The following is a 17,284-nucleotide window of genomic DNA, read 5'->3' as shown; positions in this document are numbered from 1 at the left end:
AAATCACCTGAGAAATAAAGGACCTAATTAAATTTTGTTTATTGTATTTTCTATTTGGAAGAAACAGCACTCAACATGCCATGTGGATTCAGGTCTTGAAATGATGAAGGAAAAAATCTTGTAACTGTGCATAGTGATTTGGTCTAGGCATGAAAAAGGCACCAGGTTAGTCACTGCAGTTGAAATGAGGAGCTTTTAGACATGACTGTAAATTGAATTTTAGTGATCTTGCTAACTAAAATGGGGTTTGAGCTGCATCCTCGTGGTTAGATTCACAAGTTTAGATTTTTTGGACTTGGGCATATAGTGTTAGAAATGACAGGACTGAGATGGCAAGCCTTTTCAGATAATTAGTCTTTAATTTCTCCTTTTTAATATAACACTAAAAATGTTAAATATAAAAGAAGCACTGTTTCCTTGGTATGCAGAGGTCATATCATTAGGATAATAACTGGCAGCAACTAGAGCAAAAAAGATACACTTCTAGGAAGCATTAGCATTTATTTCCCTCTCAGAAGACATCAGCAAGGATAACAACAGCAAAGTGTTACCCACTGGTATGGAGCTGGTCAGCCCGGAAAGCAGGGAGACCCACACAAGCCCAGCTGAGTCCAGGACTGGGCACAAAGCAAGCTGCTACTCTGTGTTCCTGGGTGACGGTAGCTGCTACCCATCTGTTTTCCAGTAAACAGGCAGCGTTATTGCTCAAACTCATGTCATTTGAGACAGGTTTTTAGACAGCAACACTTTACTGATGTAATTGTTGCATATCTATTCTTTCGGTGCTTAGTTCATTGAACAATAATAATGATTAAGGAAATTATTTTAATATATTTCACAATTGCTTTCTTTTTCTCTCTCTCTCTGTAATTCAGGAGAAAAGACACCGGGATGTTGTCATACAAAGAGCACCTACCAGTGAGTCAGGTAGTGGTTGGAGACGTTGACCGGCCTGGGTCTGAAGCCAAGATATCTGTGGGTCCTGTGCGTTGTCAAGGAGATCGTAAGTTGGCTGGGTTTCGTCCACTTAGTCCTGGGTAGAAGGCAAACTAAATTGGAAACTGGTAACTTTGTAGACATGCCATGCAAATTTAGAGAAGTGGCTGTCTACTCGGAGACTTTTTCTATGAAAGTATGATGTGATTTAGGAAATTTTTCTATGAAACTGCACATATAATGGCTCATCTTTGCATTTAAAATATAGGTATTTGTCTTTATTTTGTGATAAATGTGGCAACTTTGATTATTCGACTAAGTTTATGTAGATATAAGCAGTAATACAGATTGCATAAGAACATCTCAACATCTGTGCTTCTGCTGAGTGCTCTTGTCAGTGTCATTATCAGTGCTATGCATATCACTGTAAGCTGTGTTTATGGGATTTAAATAGTAGCATGATGGCAAAACTTATCACTGTAAACTCTGTTTACAGGTGTATAAAGTTTGACAGGATTGTTATCAAGTGTTAACCATATCAGGGCTAGACGTTTCCATGTAAAACATTGGGAGTTTTTTGTAGTAGTCTCTGCTTTGCAGGCCGAGTGCTGATAGGAGGTGTACATCCTCCAGTTTGATCAGCAGGTGACAGAGCAAATGAGTATAATGAATACATTTCCGCTTCACACACACACAAAAGCTGGGATGCAGTGAGGAGGACTGTATTCTTCCTTCAATCTTTTTCATATTTCAGAAGGTGATATTCACCGCTGAAGGCAGAGCAACTGCTTAAGGCCCTTTTAAATCACACTTGAAAAACTTAAACTCTATGCAGTTGGCAGACACGTTACACTTATCCTCTGTATTTGAAGGCCATTCTGTTACAAGAATTGCAGGAAGTAAAGGTTGCCTAATTTAATTTACAATCACTAATATTTGCATGGTCTATAAGGAATATAAAATCCATGCTCATATGCTGAGAAAGAGTAATATAAGTCAGCCTATGAGATTTCATTGATGTAGAAATATTGATTGAGTGGGCATAGTATGTGCAGGTTGAACAACCTGGTTCTAGCCAGCGTCTAACATGGCACGACAGGGATGAGTATGGTTTGTCCTTCCTCCTCTGCTCCTTTACAGCTACATGCTTTCCATCTGCATGTTTCTAAGTATTTTACAAAGAAGGTCAGTATCATTATCCCTGCCTTAAGCTAAAGTAATTACTCATGACTGAGAGGATATCACGTACTCAGAGTCATCCAGCGGGACAAATACAAATGAGAGTTTTCTGGATCCCAGTCCGGTGCCTCAAAACTCTAGACCATGGCTCAGTGATACAACTGAATGTGCTTATCCTCTTTTTCTGTTCCTGGTCTTTCTGGGTTGTGCAAATGATCATTCTAGCTTTTGTTAATGAATCTGATGCCTAATGAGCAGAAACAAATATCATGGGATGTTTGCAAACTTTCACATCACCTATTTGGTGCTTGTTATTTATGGTGTTTAGCTAATCACAGGTCAGCTTGTTTATTTCTCAGCTATGTTTGACAAACATTTTCATAATAGGCTCTTAAAACTGATGACTAAGAAATAACAAATAGCATCTTTCATGCACCTGTATCCCTCATATCCTGAATCTGAGTAGCCCCAGAAGTATCAGTCTCTAAAGTGTGAGCCATTTCTAAATAGTAGTATAAATGAAACCTCATTTGAGCAGACAGTAGCCTTTATTAGAGTGTGACTGAGTGACACAGCCATTTGGGAAACCGAACGGGTGTGTTCCTAACATCCTGATTAATTGAATTTTCTATTAGAACTTTACAGATATGATTTGTAGTTTTTAAAAAACTTTGCCTATGAATAAATTTGAATTTACTTCCATGACTATATATTATCATCAAAAAGCTGGTATAAATTTTCTCACAGGAGATAATATAAACCTCAGTCCTTTGCAGTTAGTAAAAGCTCCCATTTTATATTCCCAGTGCATTTGCTAAACATTCTCCTTTGTATTCTTTCTTGACAATTCTATACAGCAGCTGCTGTATCCCAGACCAGTACTGTCTCACCATTGATTAGAGCTTGTGGAAAACAAAGTTTCTGTCCTGGGGAAAATTCCAAGGTTTCAAAATGTGCTTTTGTTCCAAAGAGAAGAAAGATCCAAAGTGCTGATTTTGTGGAAAGGAATTTTAAAAAACAATTAATCCATTTTTGGTCTATTACATGCATCAAAATCAACATTATTAGTACTAAAGATGTTGACTCTCATCACAGCACAAAAAGTTCAGTTGCATGTGTTTTGTGTGTAGTTATCATTGTATATTTTTTGAAGATGGCAAGTGAAATTCAGTTAGAGGTATGAAGACTGGCAAGGAAATACAGATTTTTGGTCTGGTTGGAAGGAGGGTAGAAAGGATAAGAGTACCTAACCAGTCAAACAAAAAATTACCCATTTAGAAGGATTTTTCATTGTGGTTTCAGACCCTGCTAGTACTGTGACAACTTAGCTCGTATTGCCCTGAGGGGTGTCCATGGCATGGGAGGTACCAACCCATAGTCCAATCATATTTTGCAGCACATGAAGGCCATATTCTCGGATCAGAATTACAGTATAATTTGCCATGCACTTCATAGCTACTTCTATCTAACATCTAGAGACACTGACATGTCACCTAGGCCCAGTGAGAGCTGTACCTGAGAGCTCTAAGAGTACAGCAGAGCTGCTGGCCATCCATAAAAACATACAGCGGAAAGCTTGCTATTTGAGGGCAAGGAGGGTTAAAGAAAGCAAAGATATGTGTTGTCTCATGCAGTTCTCTTCATCACATACCCATCAAATTCTTAAAGAATCAATTAGTCAGTTGGGGCTACAACAAATAACCATTCCTTCAGTACCATTTGTTTGGCACGAACCAAGGAACATTAGGAATGTAGTACGCTTATTGCAGAAATGTAATTTTTCTCCTGTTGCAAAAATCACTAGATTCTTCTTTTAGAAATATAGATTTTATTTTGGTCCCTCAAATGACAATTTCATTTTTATATTCCCCTGATTTATGACCTGATGAAGGCTGCTCTGGGCAAGCTTGGATGGTGGCTATTGTTGGAAATAAAATCAGAAATTATTATCCATCTTTGTGTTACAGAATTATTTTTCATATTTAACTGCACCTCACAAAACCCTATTTGCATCCTGAAAAGTAGTCAGCAGAAAGGACCTTTATTACCCCTGTAAAGATCTGCTTAAGCTGCCATGTTCTACCAGAATGATGAAGAGTCATCTAGTCATTGTGGCAAAAATCCCATAAATCTTGCCTGGAGCCTGTCTTGTACCTTGGATAAAATATCCAGGATGTCTGTCTTCCATTTGCTATTTCATTATTTTTCTAAGTGGTGACCTACCAGGAGAGCAGACTTATCCAATTTTATAGAGAACAGGTGCATAACCAGGATATGGATTCGGTGGGGTTTTTGGCATTATATTGCATCCAAAGATCAAGCCAGGATTTTGAGCAAATATCAAGTCTACCCAGATTAAAGCAAAGCTGTCCTTCCTGGCCACTGCTGTATGCACATTGTACTTACGGAACGGCAATAGCATATTATCAGCAGATTCTCAAGATCCTCTAAGCTGAACTGAAATTAAAAATGGAAACAGGGAAAACATGGATCTGTGTAACTTTAACATTCATCAGTCCTGAGACTCCATAGTAATACTGGATAAGGAAACTACTCCTGTTTTTCTCAAGTGAATGTGTTCTGTTTAGGATCTAGAAAAAAAGGGCCAACGAAGAAACACTAATTAATCAGCTTTAGTCTTTACAATCTTTTGAGACACTGATTAAAATCCCTTTACAGACCTATTACAGTTGTACTAATGCTAATGCAATAGCACCTGGACTCCTCAACCCCACTGCATTTGGCCTTGTCCAAACAGTAATAGAAAGACCTTGTCCATCTCTTTATGTTATTCCACTGTAATGCAAAGGGGCAGCTCAAGCCTTCTCCCTTTAGAGAAGGACACACGTATGTTGGGGGTTTTTTTTCTGTCTAAGCTCAGCCTGAGGTGGTAGATCAAAGCTGCAAAAATGGATCTGGTAATTTCTTCTGAAACCAAACTGAAAAGCTTAGCTTACTATGTTGGGGCTATTGCTACAGAGATTTCATCAATAATCATATTGAATCAAAATTACTTTTGTGACTTTTGGCACCTTTTCAATACTTTCTTTTCATTCCCCTTAGGAAAATACTGGTCTTCTCAAAGCTCTTATATTTGTAACTTGCTAAGAGTATCCTTCTCCCAAGGACTTCCAAGGATTTTGATTTGAGTCTGCTCTTTATAAGCCCAGAGGGGAACAGACTGACCTTTCTGCTCTAGATTTGCCTTTCTCCTTGAGTCTGTTTTCCTTTTGTCCCATTTCCACTATAGCAAAGACAGAATTTAAGGGCGAGATGATTTTTACACAGCTCAGATTTATATTTTTTCTATCTCCTCCGGTGTGCAGTTTTTACCCTCCCAGCAAGACTTCGATTTCTGAGCCATGAATCATTTTTTGTGTTTTACTTCTATTATCTTTAATCTTCAAAATGTGGAGGAGGAAGCAGCTGCATTGACAGTGGTTGTCTCTAAGTTAAGTTTTCATGAAGACCAGTGTCAGCACTGTTCATGTAGGAGCTGCAGTGACAGACAAAAAAAATATCTCCTTGACAGATGACAGAAATTCAGGAACAAATCAAATCTTGGTTCTTACATCAGTGCATTGATTTTGTTTGTGCATGTGTGCGTGTGACTGTGCACGTGTGTTCTCAGGGGAAATAAACCTTGAGTTCTTTTATTCAGTGATTTTGACCATGGGTCATCATGACTCCTTTCATGACTTGATGCTTTGTTTCTTTCACTTCTAAATATTGCTTTTGGCTTTACTCTTGTACTTCCTTTTAGAATGTTTCAGTGGAGTTGGCTTATTTAATCAGATAGTGGAGTAGACATGCGCATTTTTTGTGACTCTGAGTTTGTATTAAAATCACTCTATATGTATCTGAAACAGCCAGCCACTGCCGGGGTCAGTGCTTACAGGCTGGTATCCTTGGTAAGGTGTGATTTTTGTATTCCTTAAGTACTTCTTATGCATCACGTGTACAGGTTGGTGACTCAGAACTGTTAGTTGTCATGAAAAATAAATTGGCTGTTTCATATGCATGCTTAGTCCATTTTCATTATATTCCAAATTGAGGACACTTTCACCATCTTGAACGTGTTCTTCAATGGTGCCACCTGAGTTCCAGGGTAAAAAAAGCACCACCTTACAGTGCAGTTTTCAGTTACACATTAAACCTATGAACAAGGTCAATTCCCTAGTAGGATACGCAATGTGTTGACTCAGTCAGACCAGCAGTGACGTTACTGTTACATATATAGGTAAAGGTAAGCTGGAGAGTATCCCAGCAAAACACCAATTTGAATTGGTAAAAGATCCAACCGGAATTTCAGTAGAAGCAATTTACTCTTCCTGTATCTTACACAACATTCCAGCAATATAGAGACTTGTCTTACAGGTTACTGGAAGTAAAAACACTGTATCAACTGAAAATTAACGTCAATGATACCCCCCAAAAAAAGTCAAGCCTGAGTGCTTGCAGCTGGCCTCTTAAATCTATAATTAGATGTGAAAAATACAAAAATTGTTTTTTTGAAACTTCTGAAGCAATGATTCAACTGGAACCTTGTGTGATGGGACTACATATCTGAGATTTAGGCAATTTCCATTTGAGGTGCTAATTACTTCACTGCTATTGAAGTTAGAAAACTAATCAAAATCTCTGGATTTTTCTACTTTTCCCTATTTTTGCTTGTATTGCTAGATATATCTATATACTTCTTTTTTTATGAATTTCTTATGAGTTTCCAATCAATCGTGATAAGTTCAGTAGGGTAAGTACAGTTCAAAACTTGATCCATCTAAGAGTTTAACTTTTTTCTCCAGTAACTGTAGCTACCTTTAGTAGACATAAAAAATTTCCACAGCTATTACCTCAGCATGTCTTTATCTGTCGCACTGGATTGTACGTTGTGCAATTCAAGTGGAATACAGATTCATCCAAAGAACGTCAGGACATTGTGCTTACTGTTTATCATGGTCATTCCAATGCTACCAGCAAAACAGGAGAAAGAAGTTCCCTTTCAGTAAAAGCAGCCCGGCAACCAAGAAGTATTATTTCAGACTCATGATTTTTCTAGTGGATCTTGTTGAAAGTGATAAAATAACAGTTTTCACTTAAAGTTTGGTTAGGGATCATCCAGTTCAGTTAATCAAATTGCTGTGATCATTCTTCATGTGCAGTTGCTTTCCTCAGAGACCCAAGAGAAAAGAATGACCCGCTAGGTCATCCTTCTAAAACTTGCTAAGTAAACAAATCCGCTCTTTTACAGTTGTTTAATATCTGATTTAAATAATGTTGTTTCCCATTGCTAAGTCTGTCTCTTTCTCTTCACCTTTACCCCTGTTTCATACTGCATGATTTCCTTTTATTGTTAAGTTTAGCTAGAATTTATTTTAGTATTTGTGCCGAAATGTTTTCAAAAGCCAGCAGTGCTGGAATACCCTCCTGCAGTGCCTTTATGTTTCTAAGAGAGTTCTTCCCTTTCACACCTCCCAGGAAATCGCAGACCGTGGCCAGTTGTCTCATACAAGAATAGGCCATTTCTAGCCATGTGCATAAAACTTTGTCTGTCCTCAAAACAGGAGCTGAAAAACCTCCATAGTTCACATGAATTTAGGGCATTTCACTCTCATGCTGAAATATGCAAAGAGATTTAAAGGTGGACGTAGGATGAAGTATGTCCTCTCCTGGCTTCTCTTATACATGTTCTCATATCCTTCTTAAGCATCGAAGTGCTCTGAGTGCTGGCTTTTTGGCTGGTAGTTTTGTCATCCTTTTTCATCTGCAATGAATTCTCAGAAGCACTATAATTACAGTCAAAAATGATTCTCTGATGTTGTAAATCAGGAACCTTGAGTTTAATTTATAACGTACTGTTATGTAAGTTTTCAATAAGATAAGCTTAACCTTAGATGATCCATGGTGGACAGTACCAAAATGAGAAGACCTAATGTCTCTGGAGTTGCAAATCAGCTTGGAATTGTCTTGAGGTTTGGGGACTGGGAGGTGGTGTGAACAGCATTTGAACATGTATGGCAGAAATTATTCAAGTGCCAAAAAATATTTTCTTTCTTTGCCATAATACTTAATATCAGCTAATCATTCTAGATGCTTTGCTCCTACTCCTTTGCATTTGTACAACAGGAGACATTTTGGCCTAGAAAATTGGAAGGAAATAATGTCTAGAGCACCGTGAGGTTCATTCATGTAGCTCTTTCTACATACTGTCCTGAATGTAAGGTTCCTTCTGTATAACCTCAAAAACCCAACAAGGATTTGGTAAGATTAATGATTTCTGTGTTCATGCACTCATTATAAGCTGTCAACATTTCTACTGTTAAACACCTTTTTCTGAGCTTTATAACATGGCCATAAAATTCTCTTTCAGTTCAAACTTCACATACAAGTGTATTCATGGAATAAACACTTGAAAAGTGGCCCAGTTTTAACATAATTCATATTGACTCACAGGTCATATATGAATATTCTCTAATGTATTGCACTCACTGTCAAGTTTTGTTCTGTTTGCTTTCTGAAAGCAAACCCTACCCATGAGCACTACTCATCTCACAGAGCAGGAAGAAATACAGTATCACATAAAATTTAACCATCGTCCTAGAAGGACATATCTTTTTATGTCTGACTAAAGCAGCAAGACGCCTGCAGATAGTGCAAGACAATAAGGGAAAAGTAGAGGTAAAATTATAATTTGGGCATATTGGGAAAACCACTGCCCCATACAGGTTGTGTCATATGGACGTTAGTAATCCAAGGTAAAAAAAAAAAAAAGAAAACCTTTGTATGGGACTGATCTTGTTAGAACATACAGAAAAGAGATCCTTTTAATAGCAAGCATTGACTCGTGATGTAGTTTAACCCCTTCTTTTTAATCCTTTTCAAGCTTTGCCAAGATCTGGTAGAGCCTGAGTGTTTGATTCAGAAGAGCGAGACTTAGGCCACTTTTGCCCGTACCTGGTGGTGTATGAATGTATTATAGATTACACTGTCATTTAGTGAGTATTTTCATTATGAATGCAGTTTACATTGCTGGAGACGTTTCCTTAAGGACAAGAAAGTAGTATGCTCTGAGTATCTCTTTTGAGGGAAAATACATTTAATCCTTGTCATCTTTACTGTATACTTTCCTGCCAGTTACTTTTTCTATGCACTCTACTGTCTTTTAAAATGGAAGTCACATCTGTTTTACACATATATTGAATTTAGGTACAAGGAATAACACAGTTCCACAATTTACATCTTCACACTTCCCAGATTCATCATGAAATGTAAACTAGATGGTGGCAGAGATGTTTTACCTGGTTTAAGATAGGAATGGACCTGAGCACTATTAATTAATTCTCACATGCATTCAATTCTACATAAATGTGTGTGTTGGTATAAACTACTGAAGGCATTTCATTTGAATTTCAAAGCACTAATAAATTTTACTCTCTTTATGTATTTGCCGAAGTAATGAAAACATACGGCAATCAATGCCCATGATCAATTCTCCAACCTATCATAAAAGAAAAAAATGTTGAAACTCCATAGGGGAGTTATGAGCTTTGTGTTTCATAGATGTGGAATTCAAATGCAATTAAGAGCTAATTCTATTCAAATTCCCCTCATCGTTATGATTATATTACAGGTTAATTTTATCTTCTTTAATGCAAAAAAGAAGTATCTGAAGCATTTCACGTAAAGTACTGTCTCTAAATTCCTAGGGAATTTAAGCAAAGAGTCGTTAGTCTGATAGATGACATACAGTAGCTGTTCATATTAAACTCAAATCCTGTTAAAGTTATGCTTTAATTATAATTTCAAACATTTTACCATCTATGTGATTGTAATGCATATTAGTATCTTACCACTTACCTATAGCAAAATAAGAAAAGCAATTGTGCAGGGTACAAAATCTAAGAATGAGAAGATGAAACAATTCCCATGGTGTATAGAGAAGTGATAAGAAGGAGATATCAGTAAAGAAATAACTCGGGAGAACCTGAGACTAAAGTGGGAATGAGAAGTTGCTAGAATCCTGTCAATTACATGCACAAATTTATGGTCACCTTTAAATTTCACCCCATAAGCCTGAATAATCTCAGAAATGAGGTATAAAATGGAGGAAATTATCTATATTCATTTTTAGGTGGAACTCTTTCTCACTTTAATACTTTTGGCCTGCGTATTCCTGCAGCACTGACTGACATTTAAAGAGCAGAAAAAGGCAAAAAATGATTGAAGGTGAGGTAGAGTGAGGTCAGTCTCGTTCATCACTATGTGTAAATTATGCAAATTCAGTCTCATTTAGACATAGATAAGTGAGTGGCAGCAGGATGGAGGATATCCAGGTATAACCTTGCAGCACCCAACACCTGGCACACCACACAAAGGAACTCAGTAACACTAAGAAATGCGCAACCACCAAGATGAAGAAGCTAATAAAGAAGAAGAAGTTGGGGACCCTGGATGCTCATTAAACTAGCACCATTGATCTCTGTACTAGGGAACCAAGTTAACTGTAATTATGTCTTAGTACAAGATTTTAAAATAGCTCAACTTTTTCTATCCAATGGTTGAATAAAAAGGAAGATTAGGTATGTATTCCACAACCACAGCAGCACTCCATAGTGATTTCTCATCCTGCAGGCTCCTCTCCCCATCCTTTAATTGTACGGCTGAGTTCTGACAGCTTCTGTTCAAAACACTCCCATCATCAAGATCTATTACATGTATTTATACACAGTATTTGGTGTGTTTATCACGTCCCACTCAGTGCTTACCAGGATTTTCTAAGGAATGTATCCTGATCCTTCTCTTCAAGAAGCAGCAGGTCATTCTAGATTTTTCTGTGGCTCTGTGATGTGGTCCCTGAAAGAACAGTTTTAGTACCTATTGACACAGGGTTGCAAAGTTGTGCATTTTGGACAAGTGATTAGAAGTCTGAACTGGGGAAAGGGAGTATGACAATAGCTTGAGAGAAGTAGAATAGATATAGTGTCAAGAATTAACTTCCTATTTCTTTTCTCTGATATATTTTTACTATTTTTTTCTGACCTTTGTCTTCTATGGAAAAACTTGCAAATGTAGGGGAAGAAGGGCTAGAAAACTGTAAGAGAAATATGAAGAATTGCCTACTTACTCCCCTTGCCATTGATGATGCCATGGAGAACTTTCGCTGTTAAATTTCTGGGTTTGATTATGCTGGGTTCCAAATTAAAGTTGCAACCTGTGCAGTGCCATAAATCCAATATTTAGAGAGCAGGTTTCAGAGGAAAAGTTGCAATTCCCCTTTATACTTCCCTTTTCTGTGCTAAAAACATCTTTTGTGAGGTGCCTACTTGGTTCTTTTAGGCAAAAAAAGGAAGAAATTGAAAAATGCTGATAATTTTAGTCAAGGTTTTAACTTTAAATCAAAATTAAAAGGAGATGAGTGGAAAATCCTTTACAAAATTTTTTATTTTTTTTCTCATTAGAACAATTCAAGGCAGTTCTGTCCGTCTACTATTAGGAGCTTACAGTAATCTGTACTTTGAAAGTCTTAGCTAAGCTTGCAGAATCATGAAGCTTTCAGCTGTACAGTATTAAGCAGCAAATTCTAACATTTTTATATGCCTGCATTTCAACTCTCATTTGTGAAGAATCACCTGCACATCTGATTTGGTCTAATTCAGAGGAGCAATATTTTTCATGAGAACAACTTTCAAGGAAGCAGTTATGGAAAGAGATGCAATAGTGATTTATGGTTTCAAAATCTTCTTTTCAGCCTTTTGTTTCACTAATCAATTTCCAACATGCATGCTGTATCTAAATTTTTTTATTTACCCTTGGTTTCATCAACTCGTGTGGATGGAAAACTTTTGCCTTATCACTGCAAATAATTCTGCTTTTGAAAACTGAGGAACTAAATCAGTGTAAATCAATTATTAGCAACACAACACAGTTAATGTATCTGTGTCACATTCACTTGACTGTAATTTATTTAAGATTTGCTATGATAAGGTTAAATTTAAAACAATTTATTGTTATGAACTGTTACTGTATCTTCATATTTCAGATGCAGGCAGAAGTAAACTCAATTCATAGTTGGCAGGATATCTTCCAGGAAAGTTAAGATGCTTCCAAAAACATGGTAGGGAAGGGATTTTCCCAAAAAATACTTTAATTTCCCATCCCAAAAGGAGAGAAAATTTTCAAAACCACTTTTGATAACAACACTGAAAAATATAAGTCGTCATTGAAACAGAACACATTGGTTATCAAGCCCAGTTCCCTTTGATGGTAGGACATCATTGTGACTTTGACTTTCAACATTTTACAAAAGAGCCTGTTTAATTATATTTCATAAATAAATAGGCTGTGAACTAAAAGACTTTTTAAAATGTCCAAGTCAGAGTAAAATTTTCAAAACAATCAGCTCAGTGTACTTACATTTCATGAAGTTTCAACAAAATTTCAGTTTCTTTCAAAACTTTCAAAAGCTTCAGTGTTTTGTAACAATGACAAGGTTTTGTTAGAAAAGATGTAACTAAATGAAATATTTGCTTCATGGGAGGGACACTCTTTCTTTCCTTCCTTTAAATGCAAAGTAATTCTCTATGCTGAGATAGAGACTTGTGAGCTTTTGCTTTTGTAAACTAAAAATAAACATTCTTGCAGTACCTTCAGTCCTGCTTAAATTATAACACGATTAACTGATAATCTACCCATCTGTATTCTCAAGTTTATCTCTGTATATCACCATGCAGAAAGAGCGCTCTCCTGTTCTCTGTACACACGCTGTATTTCAGGTGGCTAATCTGATTGTTCTCCATAATATCATAAGGTACCTTTGGGATCCCATAAGGACAGTCAGTTATTAAATAAAAATATTATTATCATACAGTGCATTGCAGCTATCCCAGTCTCAGAAAATCTGTACTAGTCCAAGATGCAACCAAATAAAATTAAGATGCTTAAAGCAATAGGTAGGATTTGAGAAAAACAGAAACCAGCAGCTGAAGTTGTAAATTCAAGAGATAGATGTGTCATTGTTAGCAACTTGTTAACAACTTCCCATGGCAACAAGAATGAAATGGTGTTTTGTTGGGGTTTTGCTTTAATCCATTAATTGTTTGAATGTTTAAATAATAAAAATGTGTAGACTTTCATTATTGTAGTTCGTTCACTTTTTGGCCCTTAGTTAATAAAATTCTTTTGCATTGTACCAAAAATATTTTCCGAAGGGGTCTGGGCAGGGAAACTGCAAATTGTTTGAAGAGGACATGTAGAAGCCAACAATACCAAACACAACAATAAAGCAATATTTCAAAAGCAGAGAATATGCCACCTTCCTGTCGGAAAATCTGTTGGATGATAACACAGAAAAGAAAAAAAAAAAAATCAGCAACATTTTATGCTGTCGTTGTATATTGCTTTATGACTCTCTCACAATCCAGAGCAAGACATTAAATTCTTAAAGATCATAAAATGTAAGATATTTTGCAAGTGCTTCTGAGCTTAGCTGGAAGAATAGGGCTTAGAATCATAAGATTTTTTTGGTTGGAAGGGACTAATGGAGCTCATTCAGTCCAATCTCCTGCTGAAAGCACGACTAAATGCAAACACAAATCAGGTTGCTTAGGGCCTTTTCTATTCATTTTATGAAAATTTCTGAGGATGTAGTTTCAATCGTCTCTGGGCAACCTGTTCCAGTGCTTAACCACTCTAATTGTGAAAATATTTTTCTTATAACCAGTGGGAATTTTCTGTGTTGCAATTTATGACTGTTGTCTCTTGATCTTTTGCTTTGCACCTCTGAGAAGATCCTGGATTTGTCTTCTCTATAACTACCCATCAGGCAGTGAAGGCAGCAATTAGCTCCCCTCCGAGCCTTTCTCAGGATAAGCAAGCCCAGTTCCCTCAGACTCTCCTCATACGTCCCACGCTTCAGTGCACGAATGCTTGTTAAAACATATGATACCTTGTGAATCAGGAAACGGGAGATGGCATGTTGATTGGTCTTCATGAGTCGACATCTGTAAGTCAGGCCTTTCCTTTTCCTGGGTTGTAAAGGACAATGCTACTAACAGATAGCTGCTACTGATGCGGTAGCCCAACCGACACAGAAGATGTCTTTCCACATACGGCAATTCTGTCTAACTGCTGCCAACCACATAGCTGAGCAGCTGAGAGACTTCAGCATGATTCATTTGTGTCTGTCTAGCAATCACAAATCTATAGTGTTCAGGGGAAGGAAATATCAACACAAAAATAACCCCAGTTCCTTCTTGATCCTCGGTAGTGTGGAAGCAATACCATGTATATTGTAAACAGTAATGTAATCTCTTTTCGACCTCTTGTGGACATTCTAACAAACCAGAGACCGAGGGCATGTGCCAGGAGCTGCATTGTCTATTTCCATCAACTCTCCTGGAATCATTTCCATAAACTTATCAAAATCCCATCGTGAGAGTCTGCAGAACTTCTAATTTGCAATCAACATGAATTCATGTCCAACCTATATCCTTTTGATGTCGTACCTATACTAATCTTTTACTTAAATAAATCTTGCTTCCTAATCACTACTTCCGAAATGTATTCATGAAGTGTCATCTTGTCTCCTTTCAATGGTTTATCTAAACTAACCTAGGCAAAGTCTTCTAATTCATGTTTTGTAAAATGTGTTCCTTCTACCAATCATCCTGATAGACTTTCCGAAGTACCAGATTCATTCCTGTACAGAAATCTGACCATAGTCCTTCATTCCATTCAGGTTACTCAGATGCTAAAAGATAATCATTGTGCTTCTACATGGCCAAGGTTAGAATTGACCTGAAGACCATCTCAAGCATTTCCATTCCTTTGTAATTAGCCACCAAGCTACTACTAGGGATCCAGGACTCGGGCTAGTAATCTCCACTTACATCCACTTACAAAAATGAGCAAAACCCCAAACCAAGAAAGATCTAAAATCAATAGGAAGTTGCATACGTGCTCAGTGATTTATCAGGATAGAACAAGAGTGCCCTGCTTCCAAAAAATACTTTTTGATGTTGAAGGAAAACATGACATGTAAGGCTATCGGCCTCAATTCACATCAGCCTTATTCTATGCAATACCATGCATGAAAATAGGGAAATTACTCCATGATTTGCCACACAAAATTTTTCCTCTGCCAGCTCAGTATGTAAAAAGCAAAATTATTCATAAATAACATTCAGATGTTTCCAGAGTCCACCTGCAAAATTTATTTTTCTGGGCTCCAGGGATTCTGAACTCTGCTGACTGTATTAAATATGCATGGTAGGAAGTATGATTAGACTAGACCTTTCCCTTGAGATCGTTAGAGAAATGGCAGTTTATGATGTAGATTTATCTCTCTACCTTGTTCCTCGTCCCCTCTGTCCTAGTAGTACTCACTCTCTTGAAGAGACTTAGGCAAGTAAACATCATCAGTTATCAAGGAAAGCAAGCCTGGGGCCCTCCACATCTCTCCCCTTTTATTTACACATGAAGAGTCAGTAGTTCATAGAGACTGAGCTATGATCAAGGAGCTTCCTGAAATTAAATTCATTAGCAAAACAAGAAACATTCCAGACATGCACAGCACAGCTTGAAGTACTCAGCTGAGGAACTAATTAAAGACAGATAGCTGAGTGGGTAATGAATAAACACACATTGTGGGTAGAAATAGCTAGGACAAATACGCATACTCCCTGTTATATTTGATGGGAAATTAAATTACCACATATACTGAAATAAATTGAACAATAAGAGCTTTCCTGCAGCTTGTAGGCACAGATCGTCCTTGGGGGTGAGACGGCAGGCGGTGGGATCAGCAAGCGGAGCCCCTGCAATGGTGCCTTCTGCAGCTCTCCGGCCTTTGGGCAGTGCCCTGCCACCACCAGGCTCTGCTGTGCACAGCTCTCTCATGGCAAGGGGGCCAAAACCTTCCGACTCTGCCCTGCGTTCTCTGAACATGAGCATAGACCTATAGTTTGTCCCTATAAATGAGAGTCGTTGAATGACACTTCCTTCATGCACCCCTTTCCCTTACCCATCATCCTTCTGTGCCTGCTCCCAATTGATATTTCTGTGGGCAGAGTCACCAGTGTAGTACTCCTTGTATCACATACTGGTGCCCAGTGAGGGTAATCAAATAGGTGATAGGAAATATCTGTCCATTAACATCAGGTAGCACTGTGGACCTTTAACTTCGTAGTTTGAAGAGCGTCAGCTTGTTTCTGCAAGGAGTGGATGCAAATAGCAGGGCTGCCTGTAGCTTTTAAAAGGTTTAATGGTATCTTTTTGTATCACATTTGTAGACTACGATATGCTGCACACCAGCCATTTCCAGAGGCTGCTTTTTGCACAGCAGTCTGTAAATGAACAGAGAAAACACTGTTCATGGCATGAAGGCAGCCAGAAGAGATATGGGCTTTGAAAACATAGAGAGGAGCTCCTAGGGGAACTCAAATAGCCATCAGTAGATGAAAAACACCGTTAAGCTCAAGTTAAGTTTCCTAATACTTATGACCAAACTGAAAGTTGAATTCAGAGTTTTAAAAATCCCAAACACTAGGAAGCCTGATGGAATGTATGAGGATGCTTTAAAAAGGACCCAAGTGGTTGAAAATAAGATGAGGAAGATTTAGTTCACAAAAAGGTTAATGGTTGTAGCCCTCCCTGCACCAAGACATAGGACTGCCTCTAATATGAAGCATGAAGGCGTCCCAGTGCAAATATATTCCTGGTCATCCTAGTGCTGAATCCTTAGACATAATTTTACAACCTATCCTAAAGGAGGCATTGAGGTTTTTTGCTCTGCCCCCGTAGCAGGCCCAGACATAAGAAAGAGTCGTGGTTCCTTTGTAAAAGAAGTCATTCCACCCATTTGCAAGAAACGTTTTATTTTGCTGTATATGTTCATGGTAAACAATAGCAGAGCCATGACTTCTTGCACTCCTGCCTGTCTCCCTCCCTCTGCCTGTGGCCCATTTGACTCCTGCCTCGTACTGACCCCAGCGCTTCCCAACCTGACCACAGCCATGCAGAGAAGCAGAGGGGTTCATGCCTGCTCACTAGCACTCTGCATGCCAGGGAAATCCTTCTGATAATCAAATCCAGTGAGTTGTGCCTTAGTCCACAAACAATTTACTTCACTGGAACAGGATGCTATTCAGTATGATAACAATTCTTAGCACCC

General features: G+C 37.9%; 1 protein-coding gene across 2 annotated transcripts in view; it reads left to right on the top strand.

Annotated features, from left to right (window-relative positions):
* CNTNAP2 (contactin associated protein 2) overlaps window positions 1-17,284 on the top strand; it is a 1,227,525-nt gene that overhangs the window by 1,041,547 nt on the left and 168,694 nt on the right. For both annotated transcript variants that reach the window (XM_054815498.1, XM_054815497.1), the window contains exon 15: window positions 876-1,003. In XM_054815498.1, the coding sequence (XP_054671473.1) occupies window positions 876-1,003 (128 nt within the window). The remainder of the gene's footprint in view (window positions 1-875; window positions 1,004-17,284) is intronic.

The sequence above is a fragment of the Grus americana genome, chromosome 2 (assembly GCF_028858705.1).
Source record: "Grus americana isolate bGruAme1 chromosome 2, bGruAme1.mat, whole genome shotgun sequence".
In the NCBI taxonomy this organism is placed as follows: Eukaryota; Metazoa; Chordata; class Aves; order Gruiformes; family Gruidae; genus Grus; species Grus americana.
The sequence above is the reverse complement of the archived record's forward strand: the minus strand, read 5'-3'. Positions and strand labels throughout refer to the sequence as shown.